Source organism: Pungitius pungitius, chromosome 21, assembly GCF_949316345.1.
Source record: "Pungitius pungitius chromosome 21, fPunPun2.1, whole genome shotgun sequence".
In the NCBI taxonomy this organism is placed as follows: Eukaryota; Metazoa; Chordata; class Actinopteri; order Perciformes; family Gasterosteidae; genus Pungitius; species Pungitius pungitius.
The window spans coordinates 4,104,762-4,117,165 of NC_084920.1; the positions used below are offsets into that span (position 1 = coordinate 4,104,762).

Sequence of the window (12,404 nt, forward strand, 5' to 3'; positions counted from 1 at the left end):
GTTAAGTTAGGCCCTCATGACACACAAAGCCAGCGCTGTTGGAATAGATCATTGCTTATTATGGAATTGTCCATTAACTTCAAGTTGATAATCCTTCCAAAGCCAATATTTTTACTGCAAATGTCTTTAAAAGGAATCACTTTGGACCTTACTAACAAGGTTAGCCATTCATAAGAATCTTAACGACAGCAGTTTTGATCATTTTCAGGATATTAGCTGCAACATTGTTAATGTCATGCTTTAAAAGATGTACTGGGAAGACGGCACACGAGGGGTTCCTCTTTTTTTACAAGTGTCAAAGAGTTCTGAGGAAGGAAAACCTTCCGTTTCTTCTGATGGAGGTGAGTATTTCCAAGAATTATGATTATACTGTGAAAAATAATGGCTGCTGGTTTATTGTGCATTTAAGCCAAAACAACAATTACTTGTAATTAATTAATGTAATTGTTAACACAATCACCAATCTGAGGTCCCTTTTAACATTTACAGTGAGCTAAAGGAAAAAGAACAGACGTGATTATGTAAAGGCACAGAGAGCGGTCAATGACTAAGCATGTCACATCCATGCAGCGTTACGGTACAGAAGGATACGGAGCACTCAAGGAGGCCTACATGAAAAGAGAAAGAATCTTCACAATTGATAATAATGAAACAGCCTTTGGTTCCTTATCACAATTTCCCCAGGAATTCTTCCATGGCGTGATTAACGATACTCTTATCTCTTCCGGTGCACTCCGAAGATAAGAGCTCCCTCGTTGGCTGCTGTTCATGTATCCAGCAATGTGAGGAGAATGGAAGAAAACCCACAGAGAAGAACTGAGGGGAGGAAACGGGACTCACTAAGTATAGAGGCATGAAGGATGGTGGGAGGGAGGGGAGAGAGAGAGAGAAGGTGACCTCCATCTCCACCTCCACCTCTGGCACGCCACAACAAGCCTCTCCATCTCGCCCGGGCACGTTCCTCTGGCGGCGGAGGACGGCAGCGACCTCCGCCATCCGTCCCCGTCCCGCGGGCTCGTCGCGCGGAGGGGGGGGGGGGGGGGCCCGGGCTCGGTGAGGAATCGCGGCCCGCGGGCCGGGTGGGGGCGCCTCCCTCGAGTTTTGAAGTCGGGACTTCTCACGCAAAACTGTTTAAATGACGGGCTGAGAGCTGTTGGGGGGGGGGGGGGGGGGGTCATTTCCAGGCCGAGAGTGTGAGACCTGAGAGCGACTCGGTTTGGCTCTGCAAAAGGGGAATAAAATGTCACATTATGAAACCCAAACGTATATCGCGTGGGTTTAATAACCTTACACACTGTGCTCTTCCTTTATAACCCTTTATAGGGCTTTTAAAATGCTGCTTTAAAAAGGGTACGTGGGTCATAAATATGTTTTTAGAACAGTTAATGAAGGCTTTAGGCGGCCACTGCAGCTGTAATCCCTCCAAAATGGGACAATATATCCAGCAGAATAGCAGAGGACTAAAGCTCCGTAATACCTAAATCACACATGGCACTGCAGTTGCCACTTGCAAACTCTTCAACAAAAAAAAAAAAAAAAAAAGGGGGTCCGCTGTTCATCGCATCCCACCAAAACCGCCTCCGCCTCCCTACACGACACCCCCGACTCTCATCCTTCTCCTTTTCCGCATTATTCGTTTCGCAAATTGATAATGGAACCAGAGACCCCGCAGGGTCCGTAATTCAATATAGGGATCTAACGCTCTCAGATCAGATATGATGGACTGTAATCCTCTCCGCGCTGCCACGGCCACATGCACTTCCATATCTCAGCGGCCCCCCCGAGCGATCGCAGAGTCACCGCGCGCTCCGCCCGTCAACGACGGAGGGCGAGGGAACTAATGAGTGGTGTTTTTCTTGTCCATTTTTTTTTTTTTTTTTTTTTACAAGAAGGCCAAAAGTATCCATTTCTAAGACACCAGATCGCACCGTGGCAGACTTGTGGGTAAGTGGGCATGACAGCATGTGATTAAAGGGAGTGAATTAGTGAGCATACACACACACACACACACACACCACCGGTAAACCCGCTCTTATTCTCTACTCTCCATTTCTTCCAATCGGAGGGGGACTCGTGCTCGGAGACAGTAATGATCCCACTGTTTACATTCAATTAGTATTATTTCTTTCCTTTAGGCAGAGAACACCTTCATTTTCTCCTCAGGTAAACATTAGCACCTCTGTAGGGGAGCCTTCTGGATGCATTTATGGAAAGAGATGAGCCAAGAGAAGCCAAAAAGGTACACCCGCGCACCTTTGCTGATTTAGTTAAGAAGTAATTTGAGGGTCAACGAGGATCGGTGCCTTTGCCCCTGAGAGAAGACAACTGCAGGTCAGCCGTCTCGTGGGCCGGCCGAGAGATGCAGTCGATCGGTCGTCCACCGGCCCCCGGGATGGAGGGGCGGGGGGGGGGGGGGGGGGGGGGGCGGGCCGCCTCATCGCGCTCGCGTATCCAACGCCGCGGTTTTCCCCGCTGCTCATGCGGTGGCAAAATGTGGACTTCTGGCGGAGTCCTTGGGTCATTAGACCACTCAGCCCAGGACATCGAGCACTTTATGAAAGGGAAGCTTCATCAATTATTCACACTTCCCGGGAACGCACATGTTTCTCCTCCCATACATTAATATTTCAGCCCCTCCCCTCCCTCTTCTGTCTGCAACACTCCAGGTGGACACTTGGTCTAAATAAATCACAGTGACACGAGGAAGCACTAAGGATGGCCTGAGTCAGGACAGGACGCTTCCCTGTGAGCCAAATGTCACTCAAAAGCTTCAGATGATGAGAACAAGTTGCCCTAACGTGGTCATGCTTCTCGCGGATTTACAATAAGAATTCAGATTTTTTCTTCAGGCCCCCCCATCCCCAACCGGCCCCGCGTCCTCCAAGCTACAAAAGGTTAAGGTTGGGACCGTGGCTTATGGTTAAGGGTCTGGAAGGGGCCCGGGAAATAAACACAGCCTGAGAGGACGTGTTGCCCGAAGAGGTTCGACTCGAGGATCCGATGTCCTTTTTGTGCGAAGGGAGGATTACACGCGACAACAAGCCAGGGCGACACTCTTGGATGTCGTACAGTAGAGTCCCCGCGGGACGGCTGAGCCAACGCGACACATTTCGGGAGCAGTTTCGGCCGCGTGTGTCCAGAGCGCTTGCGTCTTCGCTCGGGTTTACCTGTCAGTGCCGGCTCCTTTCACGTCAGCCTCCAGAGAGCGACCTCTACAAACAGCAGGTCATTCTTTTCAATGGGTTTTATATACAAAAAGCCAAGTGTAATTTCCAAGATCCCAATGAGGTAATGAGACTGCTTTGGTTTCTGATCTCAATTTGCTGTAAAAAAAAAAAGCTTTAAGACAAAATAAATGGCCATAGAATTATTCCCTTTTTATAGGTGAGAAGAGACTAAAACAATGTAATGCTTATAAAAATAATGGCAGTTGAGTAATATGGGCCCTCACGTTGCAAAAGTTAAGTCATAAGTGGCATAAGCTATAAATCCAGTATAATGTGATTGATAACATAACACACTGACATCCTCCACTGGTTTACCTAGCTCGCTGTTTCAGTTCTGCATAGGACCCATCACACACACACACACACACACACACACACACACACACACACTGGTGACAGGTGGGAATTGAAAGCCTTGGAAATTCACATACAATACCTGGAGGGCAATCTGCATACAAATGAGGGGGATAATAATAGAACGGTAGCAGTACTGTGGTCTGCGATATATATATTAGATGTCTGGTCAGGCCTCATTCACTCAACTGTGACGAGTACATGCCTTTACCTTGCAGCTGGATTGCTACATCTGGAGCATACTCTCATGCTTTGCCCTAACAAATCCTTCTATTTTTTTTTCTCAGCCTTTTGTATTAAACACGCCTCATTTTGGTCCTTCTGTTCTCTCTCTTTCTCTCTTTCTCTCTTTCTCTCTCTCTCTCTCTCTCTCTCTCTCTCCCCCTCTCTCTCATTGATTCAGCGGGTAGAGCGCGCCACTTGCGATGGAAAGGCCATGGGATCAATTCCAACAAAATTTTAAAGCATTCCCCCAGCTGTCACTCCGGGATAATTTGTCTGAATGCTTACCCCTTCTTTACACACTGATGTATTCAGCTTTGTAATTGGTGCCCATCAGTGTCAAGTGTCTCTGCGAGCTCAATATTCAGGACCAACACTGCAGAATGCCGCAGTGCATGAGCATAGTGTGTATACACACACACACTAATGAATCTCAGAGATGCCAACAGTATACAGCAAGGATTGTTGTTGAAGGTATGAAGATATTCATGCGGACTTTTTACTAAATTCCTGATTCATTTTACATTACATGTCATTTAGCTGACGCCTTCATCCAAAGCGACGTACATTGCAAGGAGTTACCTTTTGCCCGGGGAGCAATTAGGGGCTGGGGGGTCTTGCTCAGGGACACTTCAAGATGGCACATGGGTCAACCGGGATTCGAACTGCCAACCTCGTGGCTCCCAGCGCCCCTTCTAAATAAAAAGCCACTTAAAACAGACAGTTTTGACGTACCTGACGAATGCTACATCGTAGGATGGATAAGGAAAATAAAGCTCTACTTACGTTAGGATCAATCCAACGGACACATGTCAGGAAAACAACAAAACAGGAAGTTGGCCTCAACAGGGCCTCTACTTATAGCGTGGGAGGCAACCACCTGGTGCCTCCTGTGGACAGGAGGGGGAATTGCATGCAGTTTATAACAGTGGCGGTAGTTGGGCCAGACAGGTGTTTCCCAAGAGCGAAATAATCGTCATCATTGGGACTGACAGCTCGCAGCCCCAACCCCACTGCTGTTACTCAATGTGTGTTCATCAAATCGAGCTGGTCTTCCGAGGCTTACAACTGGACGTTGAGACGGAAGAAGACAAAAAAAAAAAAGAAAAAAAAAGCATTTGGGGTCAAACTGGTCTCTAATAAGCTTGCGCCTGAGATGATAAGAAGCCGAGGCACAAGAGCTCGCTCTCCGACCAGGAAGACATTTGGTGAATCGGTGCAGCTGCGCACACGCACGCACGCGTTGCGGGGCCCGGCCTCGGCGAACAAGCGGAGCGTGTCTCAGGGGAGACAGAGGGGCTCAGAGGCAGCCCGGCAAATCTGAGCCTGACCCCTCTGGAGAGAGAGGCGAACTGGATTTTTTTTTTTTCATCCCTGCCTTACACGCCTCACTGGTCCTCCCGCGGTACGGTGAGGGGGCATAATGTAAAGTCAGGAGGAAAAAAAACTAAACTATAAATAAAAACAACAAGGGGCTTGCGTTTCAGGAGAGAGAACATCCACGTCTGTTCCTATTCACCGTGAGGTGAGTGAAAATGGGCCACAGCATCCGACTGGCTTTTGACCCACAGTTGTATGAGGGCAGCCTCTTATTCAGCCCGGAATGCCATTTTGTTACAGCCACACTCGGTATTCTGTTTGACACTGGCCTCTCTGTTCAAGACGGAGTCTATTCCCACCCCCCCCCCGTGACCGATGCCTCCGTCTGCTCCGCGTCGATTTCGGGGGCGTCCGGATCTACATGGAAGCCACTTACGTCGATAACAAGAAAACGGCAAAAGAATTCACTTCACGTTCCCAAAAACAAGAGTCTCAAAGACATATGAGGTGCTGAATCCTTCCCATCCATTTTATTAAATGACCACAGAAGCCAACTGACAAATTAAACCCGTGTTGGGGGGACAGCAACAACATTTATTTTCACCTTTGAAAAATAAAGAAATACCTTGGATGCACACCTGCTCTGGTTTAACAGATAGTAGCTCAGCCGCTTGATTTCCAGAAGCCCGGCGACTCACAGCGCCAGAATTGGGCTTGTGAGATGTGCGTGGAATTACAACCACGCTCCACTCAAGGAAGATTCCTCACCAGGGAGGAGAAAGAGGAATTGGGCCGTGAGGCAATGCAACGTTTACGGTTTCCCCCAAAAGGCATCCGTGGTGCTCGGCTCCGTTCACTTGTTATTTCCCTACTTACCGGCCGATGGGGCTCGTATGGACACATAAAAGGTCCTCGGGAAAAAAAAGAAAAGGAAAAGGGGGGGTATTATGGATTCATGAGCTTGGCCGCACGCATCGCTCCGGGCTCCTCTTTGTGCTCAACTCGTGGCGATACTTCTGCGTCGGGCCATACGCTCACAGATGTGAGCTAAGGAGCGCCAACGCATGCAGGGAGACAAGAGGGCAGAAAAGCAACGCACGGATAGAGACGGAGAAAAAAACAATGACACTTTCACCATGGGGAGGGAGGAGGGGGGGAGGGGGGGGGGGGGGGGAGAAAATATGTCGTTATCCCCAACAGACAGAGCCCGTCTTTCTTCCAGGACACAGAGATGTATTTAGATCCTCAGCAAACAGAGCGGGAGCAATAGCAATGAGTAGAGTGTGTCTGTGTGCGAGTGTGTGTGTCTGTGTGTGTGTGTGTGGAGGGGGGGGAGGTTTACTGCCTGATGTCCAGATGAGCGTTTCAACATGAGATGTGAGAGGAGCAGGCTGGGGCGGAGACAAATGCACCTGAATCCATGTTTTTTTACGGAGCGTTTCATCACCAGCTCAGAGATGTTGTGTGCATCTCTACACTTTGAGTACGTGCAGCATTGCACAGAACTGCAGGCTTGATACAACCAAAGTTGTATCACAAACAGCCTTGTTTTGCCCCCCAAGAATACCGCGTTGGGGTTTTGCATTTGGTATAGAGCTCAGAAATAGTGCACCAAGGGTTATCTGAGTGTGAATTAAAGCAATGTGCAGAAGAAGATAATGCTTCGATACCTTTTAACCCCGTACGAACATACGAGGGACAGTAAAGATAACCATAGCAACCAGAACGCATGTAACATCCCAGCGTCGCCTGGGGCGACTAAGCGCTGACAGTGTTCCACTCGTAGCACTAACCGTTCAATTTTTGAAATGTTACCTGCAGTTTTTTTCATTTGATCCGGTTGGAATTCAGTGTTCACAACTACTAGAAGCAGGATGGTAAACATATGACTATTTTTTCAACGGATTACAGCGGTGGTTTTCCTCGAGGGGAGCTGTCCTTCAAGATGTTGGAAATAAGACTTCGAAGAATTGGGTGATTGCCATTTGAATGGAGTTTGTGACCTTTATATAAAGACCTTTATTCACATTTGGAAACCCAAGCTTTTTTTATTTGCTGTTAAAATGTTTTTATTTGGCGCCACACACTGGAAATAAGTAGCAAACCTGGTCACCCATTAGTTGGTTTTGATGCCCGCTGATTGGCATTTTGAGCGTCTCCGTCTTGGTTTTTGGCCGTTGGCATCGTGGCTTTTAGCAGCTGGAGGGGACATTTGGGGGCGGAGCTTAGTATGAACCGGCTTGGTAAAAGCTTAACCAGCTTTAAGAAGACTTAATATTGCAGCCTATACCATAAACTCTTGTCTTCGATGTTTACAAAAGCAATAAATGAAGTGAATAAAGTCAATAAAATCAGACGTATTGCTTCTAGCAGAGAGAATGAAGGTATCAGGCAAGAGGTGGCCAACCAAATGTCTGAAAAAACCCACAGTCATCACTGATAGAGCATCATTAAGGATCCTGGGCTACGAGAACACACTGTACTTGAGGAGGATCTGCAGCAATAGTTCTACAAGGAAAGATTTCAATAAAACATCAGATAAGTGAAACGTCAAATGAAAAACAACCAGTAGTAAAGATACTTGCTGTCAGTCATTTTATTGTACAAAAAATGGCTGAATACTGTGTCTACTTGCTACAAAAGTGATGATCCTATTTTATTGATTCTGAACAATTTATGTAAGAATACCATGGTTTTACAGGTCAGTAGCTGGCTATTAAAATGGCCAAATCCCTTTTTTTTGTAAGTAGGAAGCATAATATGACTATTTTTGTAGGAAGGTTTTCATCACTGACGATAATCCCATAGATGAATTATTACTCAACAAAGGGGATGTTTTCAACAGGTTTAAAGCTTTCGATGGGGTATTCCCATTGATTTGAAACAATGAGCATAGCACACATGTAAGTGCTACCTGTTGTCAAATAGATTTCTACTAAATGCATGAAAAACGGATTCTAGAAATGTCAACCCACTGGTCATACTGTCATCACATCCACAACAACATCGGGAAAAGAAAAAGGCTTAAATATATATATCACCGGGCTGGCTTTAGCTTTTGTAAGGCACCGCCCTCTTTGCAGTGTACAGTACAAACAGATGTGTCCTGATGTTTACACTAGGGGGGATGCCCGGTTTGGCAGCTTTCAGCCCTTTGGCAGGCTCCTTGTTGAGTGACGTAAGGGACTCTGGAGCAGTGGATTAAGGCCGCGGGAGGAGTCTGAAGACAGTCGATTGGCATTTCTGTAATTGAGTCAACGTCGGAGTCTTTCTTTGTGAATTCGGGCTGGTCACAGTCAACGCCTTTTTCCTCCATTGGGGAAGGCACAAAGGAATTTCTCTCAAATAACGGCGGTCAACCGCAAAACAGAACGGCAGCGGCCCAATGTCCAACGAGCTAAATACGGAAAATATTTGGCCTAAGAAAACCCAAATGATGTGCCATTCCCAACTGATGAACAATACCACTAAACAACCAGAACTGCCAAAAAAAACCTGTGATCAGACCCAGAAATGTGGAGATATCAAGGTTTCAGTTTCCACATTCATTTCGCTCCCCCTTTAAGGACTTTGCCAGTGAGGTGGGGGTGGGAGGAGAAACGGACGCTTTCATTTGTCCCTAAATTGCTGAACGCACTTGGCTCATATTATTGCAATGACATTTTAATTACAGTTCCTGCTCGCCACTGGACCTGGATCCTTTGCATCGGTGCGGCTTCGCGCCGCCAAGGCGAGTCGAGCGACGCAATGTAGACGTTTTCATTCAAAGGCGCCAATTAACGTTCCAAACAGAACCGGTTTAGAGTCTGAGACTGAAATCCCCGAAGACACACGCAGGCAATCCTCATGATTACACTTTCATCCTGCCCCCATCCACATCGGAAAACAATGGCCCTGTGATGTTGAAAACATGCCCCTTGTGGAATGAATAATCAGTAAGCCTTCCATCACTGCTAAATACGCAAATATTCACAGCTTCTCCGCTTTACAGTCTACATCTCCCTCAAGCCTTTTCCTCACTTAGCCAACTCCATCTGCCGTCTCACTCACAGCTCCCACTCATCATTCCCCCGCTTTGGTAGGCTTCCTGCATCTTCTTTATTTGCCATCTTTTTCTACTTTGTTGTTTGTCAAAAGGACTTTTTCTTTTCCATTTCCTACCTCTTCTCTATCCACTTGTCTACTGCAAACTCATTCTGAGCCCTACATCCATCCTACTTCCCCCCTCTGGGCCTCATCTTTCACACTCTCTCAGTTTCTCCCTCAGTATATCCCTGCAGTACCTGCTCCCAGTATCCTCTGATCTAAATGAGATGTGTGGCCTTGCTATATCTGATTCCTCTAGACAGGAGGCGAGAAGTAACCTTTATACCACTTCAACGCCTCACCGGTTATTTGTTTTCATAACACAAATATGTCGTCCTCAGTCACATGACACATTGGAAAGCTTCAGCATCCTCACTCGAGCGGACTCCAATGAATGGCATTTTACTTAAAGGAGTCCTTGCTTTAATGCTACTTAAAAAAATGTAAAAGAAAAACCCTCCCGAGATTGGTATCGGTTTAATGCGCGAGTGAAAGATAAAGACGAGAGGGGTGAAAGTACGGAGAATATCCCCGGATATCTGTCCCTGCTAATGAATGCGATTAATGTTAAGCCGTGGTAGGATCCACGTTCTATGTGGATATAAAAAGAAATAATGCACATTCTCAGATCATGAGTCATTTCAAAAGCATTGCAGAGGGAAGGTATTTTGCTTTTAAATCCAGGCCCTGGCTGCTGTCGAGTCACAGGTTTTAGAACTACTACAAACGCCCAGAAAAGACCTCTTGTGAAACACTCATCTCGAGTTCCACCATGTGACACCAACCCAAACAGCACCGACTCTCTCTTCCCCCCCACCCCCCCCAAAAAAAGGTGAACTCACGTGTTCGGAAGCGGTGGTGTGGACGCGTGGCCGGCCCTTTGCCTGGGCGCCCGTGATTCCAGCGCGGCGAGGGCTTGACCGGGACGGCCTGCTGGGTGGTGGTCGGCTGCGGCTTGGAGGTGGGCTTCGCGGCAGTCGTGGTGGACGCCGCGGTGGTGACGGCGGCGCCGGCGGACGTCTGACCCGGCTTGGGGTTGGCGGCTCCGTTGCGCCCGTTGCCCGTGCTGCTTCCTTTCCTGACCGTGCTGCGAGGGGTGACCTCCTTGCCGCCGAGCGGGGGCGGGGTGAGGCGGGGTGGCGCGGGTGGTGGAGGTGGTCACCGCCGCGCCGCTGTTGCGGGTGCCGACGCGGTTGTGAAGGTGGGGGGCGCGGCTGGCGTCCCCGTTGGCGGCGCTGCCGTAGCCCGAGTGGTTGGCCGGCGGGCCCGACCGGGTCCTGGGCGCCGGGGCCGTGCCGTCGGCGGCGAGCGGCGTGGTCGTCGACACCGTGGCTGCGGTGGGGGCCGTTGACGTGGTGGTGGCTGTGGAAATGTCGGGGCCCTTGGGCATGGCGCTGGGTTTGGATAGAAATATGGGGTCCTGTCCAATGCTACCTTTGGGATCCACGAGATCAGTGGGGACATAGTCCTGGACGGACCCCACAACGATCCATTTCAGCAGCATGAGACTGAGTCCCAGTCCCACGAAGCCCATCACCAGGGGCACGGCACACAGCCAGGTCTGCTGGCGAGGCCACACGGCGCAGGGGCCGCAGCGGAGAGGGCCGGGGACTCTGGGGGACGCCTGCTCAGCCCCCGGCTCCTCCAGTGTCATGGGAGCTAGGCTGCTGGCAGCAGAACGCTCGCTCATCCTGCCGGAGCTCGTTTGGTCTCGTTGGACGGTGTTCGGGGGGGGGGGGTCAGACAGGTGGCCGGGTGGCACAAGGGCATTCACCAGGACGGGGACGGGGTGCCGGAGAAGCGCTGGGCATCTTAAGTACGTGCGCCCCACAACGCCTCACCTATTGATACCTTCATGCACAGACATAAGACATGGAAATAATGCAGGAGCAGACACACCTGATTAGAGGTGATTAAACTGAGAGCAGAGCACTGCGTACAATATCACCGACACTCCCTCTGGCGGACAACACACCAAACACACACACACACACACAAATATGCACAAGAATATACAGGCTACCACACGAGCACGCAGGTTATGGAGAAGTAAGACAAGAAGGAAGAAGGGGGGGGGGGGGCTCACTGTAGTTTAGCGCTAACTAAGCGACGATAAATCCCAGGATGCTTCACTTCCTTGTTATTAAAAAGCAGACGTATATATAAAAAAAAGAACGAAGAAGGATATCGATCCGCTTCAGACTGGAGCTGTAAATCCATGCGCGTGCGTTGGTTCGTGCGTAAATCAACAACCCGGGCAGCATCCGTCTCCACGCTCAATTGGATGGTGATCGGCCGCGTAAGTTCCTTAAAATACGCAGCACTTCTTGTTCCTTTGCTCTCTCGGGGGTTCGTCGGGAGTTCTTTTTGGACCCCTTTCTGTCTGCGCACACCAGAGAGCCTCCTCCCCCTCCTGCGGGGGTCTTCCGTCGGCTACTTCAAGTTTGACTGATCGCTCTCTCGGTGCCCAGCGACCCTTCTGCCCGCTCCAGATGTCGGTAATCCAGAGGCGGGGGAGCGAGGGGGAGGCGGAAGGGGGGGGGGGGAGAAAAGATCCGATGTGATCTGAAAATGAGATGATGGGGAAGGCGCTGGTGGGTGGAGGGTGGGGGTTGGGGGTGGTGAGGGGGGTGGGGGGTGTACAGTGTGTCTAAATCCAACTGATCCAGGGGTCCGATCCCCTCCGCGCCGACCGCTCCGAAATTTCCCCTGGAGTGTGACGGCCGTGCGTCTCCGCAGCGGGGGCTGTCTGCGACGACCCACCCCGTCGGTGGGAGGACAGGACGAAAGGGGGAGAAAAAAGAAGGGGAGGAAGAAAAAAAAAAGGACTCTACGAGTCGTTTACCTTTCGCTGCATTCCCACAGTGGCGCAAAAGGGAGACGGAGAGGGAGAGGGAGAAAGAGGAGATAGAGAGAGAGGGAGAGAGGGAAGGAGGGGGCTGGCGCTCTGAAAAAAATGATGCGGCGGCTGTTCTTGGGAGGCTGCAGACTAGGGAGAGACAGCGATAGGAGGGGAAGGGGAGGGGGTGAGAGAGAGAGAGAGAGAGAGAGGAGGGGGCAAGTTGCTTACTAAATCCGCGGTGAGTGATGAGGGTTTCACGCCCCCTATCCCGATCCCGGCGCAACTCCTCCGGTCCGCCGCCGCCGCCCTCAACACTCCAAAGTGACGACTAGTGGCTGCCCCATCTCTCCAGG

At 49.8% G+C, this 12,404-nt stretch overlaps 1 protein-coding gene across 1 annotated transcript in view; it reads right to left on the reverse strand.

Moving 5' to 3' along the window:
* nrg3b (neuregulin 3b) overlaps positions 1-11,735 on the reverse strand; it is a 139,610-nt gene extending 127,875 nt beyond the window's left edge. The window contains 2 exon segments of the mRNA XM_062559867.1: positions 10,052-10,343; positions 10,345-11,735. Of these exon segments, the coding sequence (XP_062415851.1) occupies positions 10,052-10,343; positions 10,345-10,899 (847 nt within the window). The 5' untranslated portion in view covers positions 10,900-11,735.
* Positions 11,736-12,404: the final 669 nt, after the last annotated feature.